The sequence below is a fragment of the Stomoxys calcitrans genome, chromosome 1 (genome assembly GCF_963082655.1).
Source record: "Stomoxys calcitrans chromosome 1, idStoCalc2.1, whole genome shotgun sequence".
Lineage (NCBI taxonomy): Eukaryota > Metazoa > Arthropoda > Insecta > Diptera > Muscidae > Stomoxys > Stomoxys calcitrans.
In genome coordinates, this window is record NC_081552.1 from 4,447,295 (window position 1) to 4,467,640 (window position 20,346).

A 20,346-nucleotide genomic window follows, 5' to 3' on the forward strand; every position below is an offset into this window, starting at 1 on the left:
CTATTGAAATTGGAAAAAATCGATCCCATTATGAGATATATTGCAATAAAGTGCCCATTTGTTAAGCGATTCTCTCGAATCGTAAAACCATCGAAAAATTTAAGCTTCTAGGAACCGCACAAGGATGATCGAGAGCTATATCAGGTTATAGACCGATTTGGACCATACTTGACACAGTTTTTGAAAGCCATAACAGAGCTCCACTTGCAGAATTTCAGCCAAATCGGACAAAAATTGCGGCTTGTAAGGGCTCAAGAAGCCAAATCGGGAGATCGGTTTATATGGGAGCTATATCAGGTTATAGACCGATTTTGATCGTACTAAGCACAGTTATTGGGAGTCATAGCATAATACTACATGCAAAATTTCTGCAAAATCTGACGAAAATTGCTGCTTGTAAGGCCTCAATAAGTCAAATCGGGAGATCGGTTTATATGGGAGCTATATCTAAATCTGAACCGAAACGGCCCATTTGAAATCGCCAACGACCTACATTAATATTAAGTATCTGTTCAAAATTTCTAGCTGCTAGCTTAACGCGTGCGACCGCTTTAGTGATTTCGACAGACGAACGGACGGACATGGACTCAGAACGTTGAGACGATCAAAAATATATGTACTCTATGGCGTCTTAGACGAATATTTCAAGGTGTTACAACCGGAGAAGAAGAAGAAACAATCATCAAAACAATGAATGCATTTGCAACATTACTTGCATTTGCAACATTACTACACTGAAAAAAAACATCACGAAATTTTTTTCAATTAAAAATTTAATTGAAAATAAAAATGAATTCAATTATAAAATTAATTAAATCAATAATTTTTTAATTGATTCCGGATTTATTTTTCAATTACGATCGTTATTGAAATTGTCATTGAATTTGCCATTGTCAATTAAAAATTTAATTGATTCAATCATTTTGAATCTTAATCTTTTTTTAATTGCGATCGTGATTTCAATTTAGGCAACTTTTAATAAAAAAAATTAATTGATTAAATCATTTGTTTATTGAATCTTAAGTATAAAAATAAACAATAACGGCATAGAACACCAGTTTTTTTCTTCTCTTTTTCACTCGATTCGTTCACCAATATATTGAGAACAGCTGATTTTATAAAGGGAAAACAGCTGTTTTCATTGAATTGGCAAACGAATCGAGTCACAAAAAGAAAACAAGTAAAAAGGCATTAAGATCGGCCGGGCTGAACTTTGGACACCCACCACCACGGGTATATATGTAAACACCCTTTCGTCACAATCTAATGAAAATTGGTCACAATCGGCAGATCGGTCTATATGGCAGCTATATCTAAATATAGTCCGATCTGAATCATATTAAGCTTCGAAGTTGAGAGGCCTGAAACTACTCACTGTTTCAAATTTCAGCGAAATCGGTAAAAAAATTAAGGTTTAATGTTCTTCAGACCCTTTATCGGGAGATCGATCCATAGGGCAGCTATATCGGGTGGCCTAAAACTACTCACTTTTTAAAATTTTAGCAAATTGGATGAAAACTGAAGTTTTTATGGGCACTAGCCCTTTTATCGGAAAATCGGTCTATATAGCAGCTATATCCAAATATGGTTCGATTTGGCCCGTTCATGAACTTAACCAGCGTGCATCAAAAAGACATATCTGTTCCAAATTGAAGCTCAATATCTCCATTTTTGACATCGTTAAATCGTCTTAGAATTTTACGACGATCCGAAATATATATACTTTGTAGGGTCGGAAATTGGTATTTCGATGTGATGCAAACGGAATGACTAAATGAATCCTGCGGTGGTGGGTATAAAAATTTTTTGTGGTTTTTTCAATAATTTTCTAATGGTAGCGGAAACTTTTTTTTTTTTTTTTGGGTTGAAAAGACGGTGCAGATATTAATCCGCCCCATGCCACTATGGACATATACCTAATTCGGCTTGTTGTGTGCTCTGAAAACTACAAAGTAACCTCTAAAAAGAAAATTTTAAGTTTGGAATTCCGTGCTACTTACAAAATCCTTAACTGTTTTCAATATGACTCTCCTAAGTTGGTTCATGTCTGGTATTGTGTTTCCACCTAAGTGCCGGTATCTGTTAGACGCGAAAGCCGGACAATGACAATGGAAGTGCTCCCACGTCTCATCATCTTCCCCGCACATGTTATCACTTGCTGCAGCGATTTTACATAAGTGAGCTCATAGTCCTATGTGTCCCGTTATGATACCAATAGCTATACTGACCTCCTTCTTGCTTTCTTCAGTAATAGCCTCGTCTTCTCACGATCTGGATCCCCCCATAGAATTTTCGCCGCATTCGTCGCCCACTCCCTTAACTCGGACTTCGTCAACCCGAAAGGCTAACCAAGTTTATTGACGGTAGTCCACTGGCCTTCACCGCCAAATCGTTTGGCCTTTCATTTCCCTCTTACTCCGTTATGGCCCGACACTCAAACGATGCGGATTTTGCCGTCCTTAGAGAAGACGTTAATCTCCTTCTTACACTGCAAGACTGTTCGTGACCTTACCGTCCTGGTTGTTATTGCCCTCATGGCAATTTTACTGTCGGTAAAGATGTTCACACTTGACGTCCTCGCGTTAGCACCACACCACTACACGCATTCCGTGATCGCCCAGATCTCCGCCTGCAGGGTTCTCAACGAAAACCCCCAGTCCCACTCTGTCCTCTAGCTTTGATCCATCCGTGTAACATGATCTTCTAGATGGCAATACTAGGGTTCCGTCAATTCAAGACTGTGCGGATGGCAGCAGTGCCTCGCACTCGACTTCAAGGTTCATCTCAGGTATCCAATCGGAAACCTCTTCCCTTCCTTCCAGGTTTCCTAATGTCGCCTCGATTATACCGCGATGGTATGAGCTGCTCCCATCCTCAATCCATTATCCCATCGCCTTAAATCTCATAGCCGCAGTGGCTGCCTCACACATAATCTGTATGTCGATGGGTCGGATATCTAGAATAGTCTCCAGTGCCCTAGTGGGCGTGAGCCTCATCGCTCCGCCTATGCCAAGACAACATGATTTCTGGTCCTTATGTTGCACTTTTTCTCCATAGCAGTCCACCAAACTACAGAGGCGTAAGTAAGTATTGGTCTAATCACCCTCCTAATGCTGGCAACATGTGTGAGGTACTATGCCATGTAAAACTTCTCTCCAAAGAGGTGTCGCACTGCGGCACGCCGTTCGGACTAGGCTATAAAAGGGAGGCCCCTTATCATTGAGCTTAAACTTGAATCGGACAGCACTTATTGATATGTGAGAAGTTTGCCCCTGTTCCTTAGTGAAATGTTCTTGGGCAAAATTTGCATTGGCTGCTTTAAGGTGAAAACACCGGTATAAATGTCTCTATATTGGGGACAGTTGGTTTTTTTGTGAGTACGCAATCGTTATTTCTATTGCTTTTCTTGTTGTACACGCATCGTATTATAAAAAAACATGACGTTGCTCTAGATAAGTTTTTTTTATACCCTCCACCATAGGATGAGGTATACTAATTTCGTCATTCTGTTTGTAACACCTCGAAATGAGCATCTGATCGTCATTTTCAAGTCGATCTAGCCATATTCGTGCGTCTGTCCGTCCGTCCGTCCGTCTGTCTGTCAAAAGCACGCTAACTTTCGAAGGAGTAAAGCTAGCCTCTTGAATTTTGTGAAAATACTTCTTATTAGTGCAGGTCGGTTGGGATTGTAAATGGGCCAAATCGGTCCATGTTTTGATATGGCTGCCATATAAACCGATCTTGGATCTTGACTTCTTGAGCCAATAAAGGCCGCAATTCACCTCCGATTTGACTGAAATTTTGCATGTCGTGTTTCGCTATGACTTCCAATAACTGTGCTAAGTATGATTCAAATCGGTCCATAATTTGGTATAGCTGTCATATAAACCGATTTTGGATCTTGACTTCTTGTGCCAATAGAGCGCGCAATTCGCATCCGATTTGGCTGACATTTTGCACGAGGTGTTTTTTTATGCCTTCCAATAACTGTGCAAGTATGGCGCAAATCGGTACATGATTTGATATAGCTGCCATATAAACCGATCTGGGATCTTGACTTCTCGAGCCTCTAGAGGGCACAATTTTCGTCCGATTTGGCAGAAATTTTGAGCAACGGCTTCTCTCATGACTTTCAACATACGTGTCTAATATGGTCTGAATCGATCATCGATCGAGCTTGATACAGCTCCCATATAAACCTATCTTCCGACTTTGCTTCTTGAGCCTATTAGGTGCAATTCTTATCCGAATGAACTGAAATCGAACACAATGGCTTCTACAATGTTTGGCATTCATGTATGGTCCTAATCGGACTATAACTTGATATAGCTCCAATAGCATAACAGTTTTTATTCAATATTCCTTGTTTGCCTAAAAAGAGATACCGCGCACAGAACTCGACAAATTCGATCCATGGTGGATGGTATATAAGATTCGGCCCGGCCGAACTTAGCACACTCTTACTGTTTTTTGCTTCGAACAAAACATACCAAAATAATAGAAACAACATAAACCGTTACTAGTGCTCAGTGAAGTTTGACAAATTATATCAGTCTGTATTTTAATTTCAAACGAAGGTGATATGCAAGCAGGTAAGTGCGCAAATATTGTGTTGCCCAAAAAGTAATTGCGGATTTTTCATATAGTCGGCGTTGACAAATTTTTTCACAGCTTCTGACTCTGTAATTGCATTCTTTCTTCTGTCAGTTGTCAGCTGTTACTTTAAGCTTGCCGTAGAAAAAAAGTGTAAAAAAGTATATTTGATTAAAGTTCATTCTAAGTCTAATTAAAAATGCATTTACTTTCTTTTAAAAAATCCGCAATTACTTATTGGGCAACCAATATTTGCTTAATGTTCAAAATTTGCTAAATGCAAATGATGCAAAACTTTAAATATTTTTTACTCTTTTTTTAGAAGTAATTCCACCATCGATAAATGATAGAAGGATAACGCAACTGCTTATATTTAATGAAAAAAAAAACAATATTTAAAAATTAAGTATCAAATTAATTTTTTTACGTTTTCAAATTATTCTAAATTGTGTTGCTTTGATTTCATTTATTGTTCATTTTTTTTGTATGAAACAAATATTCTAAAAAACAATTATTAAAAAATTTTCCAAACAGGTGAAGTGATGTGTTTGGCTTAATGGGGATATGACTGGTTTCTTAACGCCGTTAAAGTGGTGGGCTTTTTAAACCGGAGAAATTGCCGTTTTTTTCAAACCAGTGAAATGACTGATCTGTTTTTTTTTTCAAATCAGTGAAATGACCAGTTTTTTAAACCGACGAAATGACCGGTTCAAAATTATTGGTCCCTAGGTATGACATGCCCATATAAAAATCACCGGTAATATGGATAGTCAGGAGACCAGTCACTGGTTACGGAAAACCGGTGAGATCACCACTTTAGGGCCGGTTCAAGGTCCTGCAGGGCATTGGTAGCAATCTGTTCTCTGGTGTAAACACACTGACAAAATCTTCGTGTGATCTTAGAGTAAGTTTGCGAATACACGTTTATTTTCTTCTTCTTTAGTATTTGCAAATTGCAAATTTTGCCCATGAACATTCCACTAAGGAACAGGGGCTAATTTCTCACATATCAATGAGTGCAGTCCGATTCAAGTTCAAGCTCAATGATAAGGGCCTCCATTTTATAGCCGAGTCCGAACGGCGTGCCGTAGTGCGACACCTCTTTGGAGAGAAGTTTTACATGGCATAGTACCCACAAATGTTGCCAGCATTGGGAGGGGAAAACCACCGCTGATGTTTTCGTCAGGATTCGAACCCAGGCGTTCAGCGTCATAGGCGGACGTGCTAACCTCTGCGCTGCCGTTTGCCTCCAAGTATTCTTAAGTATTGCTGCTGTTAAAACGTAGACTTTTTCGAGTAGATAGATTATGCATTTCCCAACCCTCGTATTTCTTCGCCAGTCATTAATACCTCCAATTTGGTTTTAATTACTTGCATACAACATTCAAAACCATGCTCATTAAAGATAATTAAAAACTCGTGAATGTTGATATGAAAGAATCCAAATCAAGGTACCCGGCATGTAATGGAGAAAAAAAAACGAAATTTGCATTAATTCAGATTAAAAGCAGCATGAGTTAAATGTTGCAAGGATATATAAAGGACTTTGTTTCTATTTGCAATGCTACAGAAAAAAAAACACATCTCTTGAACATGGCTATTCATTTGCGCAGCAGAGTAGCAAATCCATTCATCAAGGATATAAAAAATCACTTTTACAACACCCGACTACGTCATTTGGTGGCTGTGTATGGCAAAGCTGTGGCGCTTAAATGAAGTTATTATCGGTCGCTGGCCTTCATGTCCATCTTCTCTATACATTTTTATGATATTTACACTTAATTACTTATTTAAGGATCATTGCCTTGGCCGTTGGTTCAGTAAAGGTCCTTTGTCCTTCCATGTCACAAATAAAATGTGAAACTTATTGTTGGTCGCTTTTATTTTTTATTTTTTTTTTTTTGTTTAGTTTATCTTATATTGGGCCATTATTATGAGCATGTGGGCCTGATGGTAGCCCTCTACAACAGAGGCCTATTGGACGAAGGCGATTACTTTGTGTTGGGTGTGGATATCGAACAATATGATCCCTCCAAGCCGGACAAATATTTGCGTGGTCTGCTGCTGGAGAAGCGGGATACGCGAGCTGAGTTGGCTTTCCAATCATATTTGGCCATATTTCCCACAGCATCCATAAAATTTGCCGAATTTGCCAAGGAGGTAAGTGTGAAATGTGCAAATGTTTGCTTCTTACATTGGGGGTAATCAAAGCAAACGAAAACAAAACAGATACGGAATGTAAAGCTTTAATGGGATGCTAAACAAAGTCCAGAGGCCATGTTGTGCCATAGGCCATTTTTGAGAGGAGGCCACTAATTTAGTGGCCATTTATCATGACATCCAGATATGCATGTGAAGGCAGCTAACCTATTGTGGGCTTTCTTAATAGAAATGTATTCTTAATGTAATTTGCTGGCAGCTTATGGTCCACATGTGTGGTTTCCATCAACATGAATACGTAATCAAATTGCCAGAAAGAAAAACAAAAAAATTAAAAATCCCGTACACTTTGGTACTTTCTATGTGAGGGTGGCGGGGTTAATCTAAAAATGTTGGCTTATTAGCCTATGCTGCCCATCGGTTGTTTAATGAATATGAAAAAATTATGTCAGCGATTTGTGTTTGGTTTTCCTGATGTAGTGGGGAAGAATAAATGTGGGTATGCTTGTGTAGAAGATGATAACTGCTAGGACACAATAATTTCTTCAAACAGGAATACAAGTTATATATAGGAAAATTTCTCTAGATAATTAGGAATTAAAAAAAAGTAATGCAGAAGACGAAGTTGCTACTCCTAACAAGAAGAGATATCCCAGTGGAACAAAGGCCGTGAAAATACCGGCGCAACTCAGTCGGCTGATCGCAAAAGTAGGTGGGCCTCTGCCGAACAGGCGCCGCCTTAACGCCGACATGCAATAGCAAAATATAAGGCCAGATACAGCAGACAGCATGTCGAGCGAAATCCTTGCTCTCGGTATAGGGGACGGCCACTTTAAAGGTCATATCCTCCTACAGGATAGTGGCGCAGCATGCAGCCTTGTAAAAGCTGGAATGGTTACGGCTTATCTACAGGCGAAGCTCTATACCGTGAGGTGCATCACCTAGAGAGAGAGAGAGAGGGTGCGATTGAAAGAGATTCCGTGGCCAGCAAAAGTGGATAGAGGAGGGTTGGTCCAGGTGGTCGCGTCGACTCATCCTCAATGTACGGACGTGGAGAGATAGGAAACCCGGAGATGTTGACTATCACTCTACACAGATGTTGACAGGCAATGGATACTTCCGGAAATACCTACATAGAAATGGCAAATGCTTTAGGTTAGGTTCAAAAGAGGATGCAGATATTAATCCGCACCATGCCACTATGGGCACACATCTAAGCCAGTAATCGCTCTAACTACAAAAAAAAGTAACCTCAAGAAAGAAAATCTATGTTAGGAACTCTGTGCTACTTACAAAATCAAGAAAAAGTGCTGGTAGCTGTTAGATGCGAAAGCCGGGCAATGACAAAGGAAATACTTCAACGTCATCATCATCTGCATGTCCTACACATGCTTTCACTTGCCGCACCGATTTTACATAAGTGAACTCGTAGTCCTATGTGTTCAGTAATGATACCAATAGCTATACTGACCTCCTTCTTACTTCCTTTCGGTAATAGCCTCGTCTTCTCACGATCTGATCCCCTGCCTGCAGGACCGTATTATGGACAGCCAGTCTAAAACAGATCTCAGTCCCCCAGGCCCACTCTGTCCTCTAGCTTTGATCCGTCCGTGTAACATGATCTTCCAGATGGCAATACTAGGCAGCAGTGACTCGTACTCGACTTAAAGGTTCACCTCAGGTATCCGATCGGGAACCTCTTCCCTTCCTTCCAGGTTTCCTATCGTCGCCTCGATTGTACCGCGATGGTATGAGCTGCTCCCATCCTCAATCCATTCTGCCTCACACTTAATCTGTATGTCAATAGTCTCCAGTGCCATAGTGGGCGTTGTCCTCATCGCTCCGCCTATGCCAAGACAACATGTTCTCTGAACCTATTGAATGGTCCTTATGTTGTACTTTTTCTCCATTGGAGTCCACTAAACAACTGAGGCGTAAATAAGTATTGGTCTAATCACGCTCCTGTAGAGCCAGTGGACTATCCTCGGACTCAGGCCCCATTTCGAACCTACGGCCCGTCTACATAGTGCCCAACATTTGTGAACCTTCTCAGTACGCTCCTGAATGTGACACTTCCAATTCAGTTTCCTTTCCGAGATCACACCTAAGTATTTAAACTTGTCAGATATCGAAATCGTCTTATTGAGGAAACGTGGTACGTTAAATTGGCCCACGTTCGTCTTCCTCGTGAACAGGCATATTTCAGTCTTCTCTGGGTTAACATTGAGACCTCTGGGTCTAGCCCAGTCATATGCCATATGCTCGTTCATATCTTTACCCCTTAGAAGTATTGTAACATCGTCGGCGTAGCAGACGGGCTCAAATCCCTCCTCAGTCAGCATCCGTTATAGGTCATTAATGGTGGTTAACCATAGGAGTGGCGATAAAATGCCCTCCTGTGGCGTGCCTTGTGCCACTTTCTCCCTTGTATTCATGTCATGGGACACACAATTTATCCACCTGTTCCTTAGCATATGGTTTAAGGATTGGACCGCCAGTGTGTACGTTTTGGCATCGAAGGTTTCTTCTATTTTATGCACAACCTCGTACAGGGCAGTCTCCACAGACCTTCCCTTGACATAGGCATGCTGTTTGTATTTGAGCAGTTCGCTGAATGTCCTACTCTTTATCATGGTGTCCACAATACGTTCCATGGTTTTGAGTAGAAAGGACGTAAGGCTTATAGGTCTGTTGGCCTTTGGTTTCGCATAACTTGCCTTGCCGGTCTTGGGTATAAATACCACCCTTGCCTCCTGCCAGGCTTTCGGAGTATATGAAAGTCCCAGGCACGCTATGAAAATATTGGCCAGGTGGGGCGCCAGATAGTCTGCCTCTTTCTGTAGTAACGCCGGAAATATTCCATCGGGTCCGGCTAACTTAAATGGCCTGAAGCTCCTCAAAGATTCCTTCACCATGAATTTCGTAATTATAAACCTTCGGTCAACATCATTGTTCCCGTGAGTATCCTGGAAAATGGGTTTTCATCAAAAGCCTCTGCTCTAACTCCCATGTCGTCTATTAAAGATTTAGTCTGGACATGGGTTTTTGAGAGAAACCTTTTTATCTTGCCGGCGTCGATAGCGTTAGACCTGTTCGCAGAAAAGCTTCCAGGAGGCACATTTTACCATTCTTGTAATTTCATTGTATTCCTTGAGTCGTGTGTAATACACATCTCAATAAACTTCCGTTTTTTTACGATGTGCTCTGTTGGTTTTCATCTTATTCCGGAAGCTTATCGGAGTCGGCGCTGGCCGTGGTCAGAGAAAGAGTGTTCCATGGAGACTCTCCAATCCTCAACCTCATCGATTAGATTTTCCGAACATATCGTCACATCTTACACATCCTCCCTAATCCTATTAACAAAGGTAGCGGTGTTATTAGGTCGTTAGTATTCAAGAACTCTGCCAGGGTTTGACCCCGCTTACTAGTGTTGGTACTGGCCCACGAAATGTGGTTAGAGTTCGCATCGCACCCTATTAGTACCTCATTTCCTGTCTGTCTTGCTCTCCTCACCAGCCGTGGCTGCTCCAACGTGGCTGGCGGTGTCGGAGAGTCGAAAGGCAGATAAAGTGATGCCAGGTATGCTCCACCAACTCCCTGTCTCACCACTGTTCAAATTTTTATGACAAATAACGCAGTGCTCCTCGGCCGAATACCAGTGTTAGCATAGAATAATTGGTAGTTGAATTGGTTCAGTCCAGAAACTTTGTTCTAGGTCGTCCATGGCTCCTGAATTAAGGCAATATGAATCTTACCCTTGCTGATTTTCTCCATCAGAGCGTGTGTAGCAGTCTCGCTCCGGTGGTGGTTTATCTGGGTGGCAGAAGATGGGTATCTTGGGTGTAGGTGATGATCTCATCGTCTGCTCCCTGTTCTTTAGACTGCATTGACTTTCCTGTCGCTGTACTGCCTGATGTCATCGTTTTAGGTTCTTTGCCTATCCTAGTCCTCCGAATCTTTATAAAGTTGGTAATGGTTCCATCGTCAGGTCCCTGTTCGTTAGATTGTATTGAGTATTTATTCCCTATGCTGCCTCATGTTTCAATACTAGGACTATCTTAGTTGGATATCTTAGTCTTCCAAATCTTAAGTAAATGGGCTTCTTGGGAGTAGGTGATGGTACCATCGTCGGCTCCCTAATCGTTAGGTTGCATTGAGACTCCTGTCGCTGAGCTGCGATCTTTACCTATCCTAGTCTTCCGAATCTTGAAGTCAGTGATGGGTGCGTCGTCGGGTCCCTGTTTGTTTGGCTGTATTGGGTCTCTTCTCACTGCGCAGCCTGATATTTTAGTATTAGGATATTTGTTTATTGTAGTCTTCCCAATATTGAGAAAGCCACTGCACTGCCTGATGTCTCAATATGAGGATATCTGCCTATCCTAGTCTTCCCAATCTCGAAAAATGCTTTCCTAGCAATTGCATTTATGAGGAACTAGAAGTTCCACTTCGAGTGCTGGGACGAAAACGCAGGAAGTTGCAAACAGGCATTGCGACGTTTCGTCTGGAACACTACTCCAGAGAATGTTGGAAAATGAGAAGAACTGGGAAGCGGCGATGAGTACTGCGCATAAAGAGGATGAACCTGAACGCAACCGCGTAAAGTATAAATGCGGAGGTCTGGCTGCAGGCACAACAAGGATGATATGGAGAATCACGAATTTCCGGCTTTAGAATGTTGGAAGGCCACCTTGGCGCAGAGGCTAGCATGTTCGCCTGAGTTCAAATCCTGTCGTGAACATCACAAAAAATGTTCACCGTTGGTTATCCCCTTACCCATGCTTGCTACATATTCTGCCATGTTAAATTTTCTCTACCAAGTGGAGTCGCTATGCGGCACGCCGTTCGGATTTGGCATAAAAAAGGAGGCCCCCTATCATTGCGTTTAAACTTTAATCGAAGTGAGAGAAGTATCTCCTGTTCCTTAATGGAATGTTTGCTTTACAGCGTTGACAAATGAACCGCTTCATTTCCCAACTGAATAAGGGTCAAAAAAAGTACCCATGTGGCAAAGACTCCACTTGCGATTCCCGGTGATTACAAAATTCTTGTTCTTATCTTAAGCATTATCCTCCCTCGCAGACACATTTCTCTAACTAGTCTTCACTACATTAAATTCTGAGTTTCTATTAAACTTCCCTTGGATTCTCTAAACTGCAAAACAATGAAGCCAACAGTAAAAATATGAACAGCATCCTTATAAAAATACATGTTCCTATTCGTACACAATTCAAAACAAACATCAAGGATAATTAATAACACATTAAAAAGGGAAACCAAAACCACGCTATTGGAAAAGGGTAGGAAAGGCAATTTGGTGGGAGGTACTATTGCAACGCCGCCTTTATATTCTGTATTTGTTTTGTCTTGTTTTGGGCCAATACCACTGCCATTAATCATTATTTAAAAGCAATTTTTGATAGCTTCATGTCTTTCTTCTCTTTCCTCTCTCTCTATCTTCTCTCTCTTCTCTCCCTGCGCTACTAGGTTAACAAGTACATGGAACTGCCACCATTTAACTTCCCCAATCCCTTGGGTTTATTTGGAGGCACCAAACAGGTTAGTACCAACTTAAGAAAAAAACATTGCACATTGACACATTATCAGCAGCACCATGATCATCGTCATCATCGCCATCATCATCATCATCAGCAGCAATGGCAGCACTAGCTAGTGATGGAGGAGTAGCCAAATAGCACTGCACAGAAGGGAAATAGACGCACACACAGCCAGTCATTATCATTGGCATCTCCGTTTGTTTTTTTTTTTTGTTGTTGATTTTTTGGCCAGACTTGACAATACAATGATGCTGAAGTCGGTCGGTGATGTTGAAACGATACTGAAACATTGCTTGCATGGTTGTGTGGCTGGCTCGAAGAATGGATGGTGGATATTTAAATAGAACCACTCCATAAACCTAATTTTAATAGCTTTTGTAAAGTAACCTCATGTATTCGATATCCTAGCAGCAGCTCTTGGTTTGCTTGGTGGCTATGTTGTTGATGGATACACTGAAAAAAAGTGACAAAAAAATATATTGGTTTGCCCAAAAAGTGATTGCGGATTTTTTAAAAGAAAGTAAATGCATTTTTAATAAAACTTAGAATGAACTTTAATCAAATAAACATTTTTTACACTTTTTTTCTAAAGCAAGCTAAGAGTAACAGCTGATAACTGACAGAAGAAAGAATGCAATTACAGAGTCACAAGCTGTGAAAAAATTTGTCAACGCCGACTATATGAAAAATCCGCAATTACTTTTTGGGCAACCCAATATAAAAACAATTTATTAGTAAAACTGTATAAAAATATAATTTTTTGTAATCGAAGAGGTTTTTTTTTTATTTCATAAAGCGCACAACAACCCGATTACTGGCATAGGTGTATGTCCATAGTGGCATGGGCACCCTCCCTTCAACCTAACCTAAACAATCGAAAAAATTTTAAAAACAACACTTTAGAATATAAAATAAAAATATTTACAAAAAATTAAAAAAAAAAATAATTTGTTAAATTATTTTAACAATTAATTATTTTAACAAATTAAAGGATCTGAAGGCCATTCATGGCCTTCAGATCCTTTATCGGCAAATCGGTCTATATGGCAGCTATATCTAAATATAGTCCGATCTGTACCATATTTGGTTCCGATGTTGGGAGGCCTTAAACTGCTTACTATTTCAAATTTCAGCGAAATCGGATAAAAAATAAAGCTTTTGTGGCCTTCAGACCCTTTATGGGGTGATCGGCCTATATGGCAGCTGTATCTAAATATTTGATGCGTTTCGACTTTGCCAAACTTCAATATAAATTATTTAAATTTTTTCAAACATATTCTAACTCGAGATCATATTCAATGCTTTGTCTTCAAAGAATAGCTTAGCAAAGAACTTATAAAAGTTAGGCAAGTGTGTGTGTTATTTTCTAAAACACTTTAACAGGCATGGCGGATCGCGATTTCTGATACACCATGTATCTCCATCAACACCTGTGTCAAATTGATTAACGACCATTGAGTACGGTGCTCTAGGCTTTTTTTGAAGCAGGGCTTAATATTTAATTTTATTTAGTCGTTCTAAAACAAGGCGCTATACACTTAAAAAAATTTCAATATTTTTTACAAAAAAGTTAAAATCTCTTAACTAATAGATTAATTTTACTAATATTTTTTTTTCTCAGTTTATGGCGATAAAGTCATTGTAATATGCTTGTTGGTGAATAAGTGCGAGTGCGATTGCGTGTGTGTGTGTGTGTGTTTTTGTATCAAATTCATAGATTTACGCTTGTCTACCATGTCCTTCGATGGTATTTCATCGTTGGATTTTTGTGCGTTTTTTTTTTTTTTTTTGGTTTGTTGATGCTGCTTTATGCCGTTGGTTATCCTTGTTTTACAGATAAGTGCTGAGGCAGCATATCTCTACGATGCTGTTCACTTGTATGCAAAAGCTCTGATTAAAGTTCTACGTCATGGCGGCAGGCCACGCAATGGCACAGCCATAATTGAAGCTATTAAAGGCACTAAATATCGCAGTGCTATGGGGTGAGTATGAGCTGGAAAGCAAAAAGTAAAACGAAAAATAAAAATTAAATTTTTCTAACATAAAATTAACGCCAGCAAATTTAAAAGAAATGGTTTTTGAGATAAAATTTTTTATATTTTAATTTTCTTAATTTTATGATTTTTTTTTTGATTAATCATTGGAATTGTACAACAATTTTGTGTTTTTTTTTCAGTTACCATGTTTACATCGATGAAAATGGTGATGCTGCTGGCAATTATACAGTATTAGCGCGTGGTCTTACATGCAATCTGAAGAATAAAACAGTTCCTGGTCTGATGCCTGTGGGTACTTTTAGTCAGACCCAAAGTGATAAATTGCCTGTAAGTAGATACGAATTCTAAATTTTAAGACTTAAAACCTTTCAATATCAAATGTTATATACCCTCACTCTTAAATCAAGGGATATCATGAGAAAAATCTTCATAAATAGATTAAAAAAAATGTTACAACCTTCTGTATAAAAATAAAATTTTCTTTAACCCATTAACAACAAATGGCTAGAAAAATACCCAAGAATAGAGCTGTCTGCCTGAAAAATTCTAGTTCGAGATAGAAAAGAGGTATCCTCATTTTTTTTTAAGCAGACGAATGAAAGTTGCTACAAAAACGTTTTCCGCCCAAAGTCGGAAATTTTTCATACCCAAACAGGCAAATAAAGATATTTTAATTTTGTCGGCAGTTACAGAAGGCATAACCATAGAATTGCGTAGAATTTGGGACATTTTTACGATAAACAAATTACTTTTAGCACAAAGTTTTGCTTTTATTATCACCGTGTAACGTTTCGCTTTAACATGTCAAAGGATAGCAGCAAACGTAGTGTTATTGAACGCTGCTAACTTTGTTTATTGTAAGCCCTTTAGCAGCTTCATCTATGGTAAAAAGGGCTTCCTTTTGTTGTAAAACCAAAAACTCTTTTATTGCAAAAGTGCTTCGATAGCCACAACGATTATTTGTGTAACGGGCCAATAATTATTCTCTTGTGTCTCTAAAACTTAAAGAAAATGGGTAAGTAACCGAGCGTATAGACCAGTGGTTGGGAAAAATACTCACTCTATTGCATATAACATTTGTACGTACAGAAGAAAATAATGCCAAGCAGGCCCATAGGCTTGCAAACAATTGCAATTGTGTGCTCGTCGCTGGTATAGACACATTGTCACAAACAACATTTTTTTCCTTTCTTATTTTGACTGAGCATTCAGTATACGTTGGAGCACGTTGGAGGAGTGCGGATGGTCAAAATTTCTATAAAATTAAAATTTGACAAAATTCTCTACAAAAATATAATTTTGACAACATTTTCTATGAAAATATAAATTTGACAACAATTTCTTTAAAAATAAAATTTTCAAAAAACCTTTCTAAAAAAATTAATCGCCGGCACGGGATTACTATGAGCATCACACAGTCTGGAACTTTGAGCTCCAATCTGAGTGGTGTTCTTCGTTTACACGAGAAGCTTAGATGAGAGTCCACAGGTTGCGGATATCAGCAGTATCAAGTGGAGACTCTCAGTGAGCGGCCGGGTAGTACCGATACAATGCCCGATACGACACGGCGAGATATTGGCGCCTTCAAATAACCATTGACCATATGTATAAGAGCTTGACGAGGATCGCCACCTCCACATGCAACATCAACAAAAAAAGCCTGTGCACCATTCCACGATAAATGGGTTGATTAAATTGATTTCACACTACTGTAGAAGATTCTGACTTTTGTATTATATGAGATGTCACTGCATTTCCAACATTTGATGAGTTTAAGAAAAGCGCTTCCAGCTTTGTTGATACGTACGCGTATGTCTGCTACCAATCCGCCGTCCTTTGTTATTTTGCTGCCAAGACAAGAGAAGTTGTCACCGTCTTCAATGACATGATCTATTATAGAGAGCGGTGTCAAATTTGATGTTCCTATCCTCATCAATTTGGTGTTTGCTATGTTTATCATCGGTCCTACTTTGGCAGCATTTTCATTCAATCGTTCCAATTTCGCCTTTATGTGCGCAAAGCGATGCGCAAAGAAGCATATGTCATCCGAGTAGTCGATGTCTCCGAGGAAGTAGTTTATGCCCCAGCGTATGCCTTAGGGATGCATCCCTGCTTCATTCCTATATCGATCCCGAAAGTTCGGCTCTCTTTTACATTGAAGCGGACTGAAACTTGAGCATTCCTATACAGCTCCCTCATTAGTGTCACGATCTGTTCAGGGGAGCCCGTATTCAACAGCGTGCTCCGCATTAAAGTTCTCGAAACTATGTCAAACGCACGCTTGAAGTCGATGAATAATAATAATTCAATGATTTTACGCAGGGAGTTAATGTGTTCGAGCACACACTAATTGTAATGGCTCCTTCGGTATGAAGACGCGGCTGCAAGGAGTGTTGGATTTTTTAGCAGCACTTTTTCACTCCGTTCTAATATTGTCAGAAATTCAGAGCTGGCGGGCTTCCATTGAACGTCAAGCTTCATTTGAAGCCATATTTTAAAGGAATCGCTATAAAATAGTCGCTCTTCTTGAAGCATTTGTGTGGCTACGTATACAGGCTCCAAAAAAAAAAACTGGGGAGGTACATATGTCTTTGGCTGCCACCAGATACTTGACACTAAATTTAGATCTTACGTTAGAAGCCCATTCCAAATACCTTCCCATTCCCCATATAATCCCGATTGGAGATTCTTCTTTGTAGCCTTTACAACCACGTGGATGAAAGTGATTGAAGGAAGGGAGGAATTGTTCCAAGCCTTTTTTCGCAAAAAATAACTGTGAGCGTTGCAGATCTCAATAAGGAAGCAAATTAAAAATCACACTAACTGTGTAGGTTTGCTCACAAATTCACCTTACCAGATCGAACACTTTTACAATTTCTAATTTCATATGTCTCCGTGCTAAGAACACTAAGGCAGCGACTGACTATTTATTTCTCTTACCGATGATGTGCTTAAGTCGACGATTGAAACAGGAAGGAAGTTTGACTGACAACGTGCTATCAAGATGCAATCGGAGCGTATCAATAGCGAGTAAAATAGACTACGAATTATTTTATTCGGGTGTGGCCAGACTGCACTGACCATAGTATAAAAAACTAGTCTCGCTAGATACCGCTTGGTGTCGCTTTTTTAAATAAGGCTGTCGGAAAATAGTAATCAATCATAATGTTCGGTGTATGAACAAGATCTAAAGGGAAAAACGTTTATTACATCGTCAGACTGCTATGCCACCATAAGATTACATGCTTCCACCTACTCACTAATTAGTGAGCAGTGCAATGGTAGAGGCGTGCCCTTTCAATGAAATGTTGGGTCTTTTCTTATAGTGCATAGCAGTCTGACGAGGCCCCTGGCAAAGGCCGAAATCGCGATCATTACAGCCCGGCCCTTGATACATTTAACACACCACAAATGTTGGAGACTCTTGAAAGTGTTTTTGTTGTTTTGTTCTGAAACAGAGACTAGAAACAAAATCACATTGCTCTAAGCTGGTTTAAACCAACAACAAAATAAAATAATGTTGTGAGCAAACTAAAGAAGCGCAAAGGAATGAAAAACTTTAAAATTTTTAATTAATTTTTCCGAAAATCATAAACCAAGTTTTGACAAATTTTTGTATATAAATTTTACATTTAAAATAATATATCACTAGCCCCCCAATGGAGTGAGGGTATGATAACATTGTGAAAGTGAATAAATTAAACATTCCCATTCCCAGCCCCCATTCCTAATCCCATAGAAAAAGAGTTTAAGCTGTAATTAAAAAAAAAGGCCTCGTTAATGTCAACTCTTTTCGGTTTACATTTTGCTGTAAAGAGTCTGCTTAATGCTCTTTTCATTTTCATATTTTCTCTTCTTCTTCTTTTTATATAATTCATTTCTTCTCTGTTGTTGTTGTTGTTGTTTTACCATTTGAAAATCATAATTAAAACACCTTTGTATGTCCCACTTAACACTTGTTGTTGTTGTTGTTGTTGCAATAAAACAAAAAACGACAATCAAAACAAAAAAAAATACACAAAAAATACACAAACCAAAAAAAGAGCTATAGGCAGGTAAGCTTTTCATTCATAAATATTTATTGTCTGTTTAAGTTGAACAACAATAACGACTTTTGTTCTTTACACTTGGATGAGCCGCATAATGATGATGTCTTCTATTTGTTTTTGTTTTGTTTTGTTTTCCTTTCCCCTCCACCAAAGGATCTCAATTTATATGGCAAAATAGAGTGGGTGGGCGCAGGACGTCCAGCCGCTGAACCCAAATGTGGATTTGCAGATGAGAAATGCATAAGTAGGTTATGGTTACGGCTACCACAATCCTTTTGGTTGGGACAATGTTTGTAATGGGTCTGCACTTGCTCTACCTTCATTACAGGTTACACTGGTGAAATATCAGCTGGCATAGCTGGAGGTGCTTTACTTTTACTGGGCATTGTCTCCTTGGTGCTCTATCGCAATTGGCGCTATGAGCAGGAGCTGGATAGCCTTTTGTGGAAAATTGATTTTCGGGAAGTACAGATGCATGAAAACGAAAAGGAATCGAATGCTCAAAAACAGACAAGGGTAAGTATGACATACCCTGTAGAAGTCTGGGGTTAAGTGTCCCCAAGTCAACACTTTTGTCAACTAACTTGATATTTGACATTGTCTACAATCTTGTCCACATTGTTTTTATTGACAGGCGACAAACTGTAATATATTTTATTCTTTGTTTTCTCAATTATTTTGTTGAAAATAATTTCGCTGGTTCATAAATCTTTTTGAGAAAAAAAACAAAAAAAAAAAACAAACAAAAAAATTGCAAATTAAGCAAGTGATGCTACTCAGTGATATAAGCTGACCCATATGTAACTTTATTGGTGTGCAAATTCTAGAAACCAATTTAAACTTATTTGTTGGTACTTAATAGACATGGCAGAAGAAGACGATTCTTAGTAATAATGCTGAACGCAAGCGACATCAGGTATTTGGACACAGCAATTTTTGACGGATCATATGGCAGCTATCCAAAGATTTACTTTTTATAAAAGATTTTTTCTTTACTAAATATATATTATAAACAAATAAATTACGGACTAAATTATTAAAAAAAAATTCTATATAATGCCCCTAATGACATACTAACGACAATGTCTCTATATATTCCCTAATGACTTACTATTGACAATGTCACTATTGACCTCATATAAAAAGTCTATAGCAAAAAGCGTGGGCTTGGGTACAATTTGTCAGTAGTTCTGGTGATAAAGTCAATAGTAAGTCAGTATAGATTTACTATGGACATTTCCTACAGGGTACATACATATATGTACATGTGTATGAACACACATGGTATGCATATGTACATTAGGTTAGGTGAGGTTGAAAAAAAGGTGCGTATATTAATCCACCCCATGCCATTATGGACATACACCGAAGGCACCATGTGTACATTAAATCGATGACTTTTTTACTTCTTTCTTAAAAAGAATTTCCTATGTATATCATGAATGAATGAGATTTTGCCTACTAATGACTAAAATGACAAAATGAAATGACGTCTATTACGTTTATTATCTTTAAGTTATATTTTTGTGGAAATATTCAACATTTTTGCTTTCTTTCTAAATCATATGCAAAACTGAAAGGACTTATAACCTTTGCGAAAATCCACATCACCAATCAACAACATGAGACATTGATCATAGAAATCGATGCACATCTCTCGTTAGATACACAGTTTTTAATTTTGGAAAATTGACGTTTTATTGAAATTAAATGAAAAGAAAACATAATTTGTCATTAATAATACCTTAAGACATGATGAGGAAAAATATGAAAAACTATAAATAAAAATATGGCGAATAAGTTGCAGAGTTATATATATAAAGGCAAGAGAATATTAAATCTAATTTTTGCTTGGACAGCTAATTCGGCACACTTATGTTTTTCATGTATTAAGTAAAAAGGGATGACTTTAGTTCTACGGGTTGTTATTAAGGTTCTTAGGGGTGCGTAAACTCTAATAACTATTTGGGTAACCCTTTCATGTAAGTACTG

General features: G+C 38.8%; 1 protein-coding gene across 2 annotated transcripts in view; it reads left to right on the forward strand.

Moving 5' to 3' along the window:
- Window positions 1–20,346, forward strand: part of LOC106089617 (speract receptor) — a 122,483-nt gene that overhangs the window by 85,666 nt on the left and 16,471 nt on the right. For both annotated transcript variants that reach the window (XM_059362705.1, XM_059362702.1), the window contains exons 7-12: window positions 6,503–6,753; window positions 12,238–12,309; window positions 14,145–14,290; window positions 14,485–14,632; window positions 18,508–18,598; window positions 18,683–18,870. In XM_059362705.1, coding sequence (XP_059218688.1) covers window positions 6,503–6,753; window positions 12,238–12,309; window positions 14,145–14,290; window positions 14,485–14,632; window positions 18,508–18,598; window positions 18,683–18,870 — 896 coding nt within the window. The remainder of the gene's footprint in view (window positions 1–6,502; window positions 6,754–12,237; window positions 12,310–14,144; window positions 14,291–14,484; window positions 14,633–18,507; window positions 18,599–18,682; window positions 18,871–20,346) is intronic.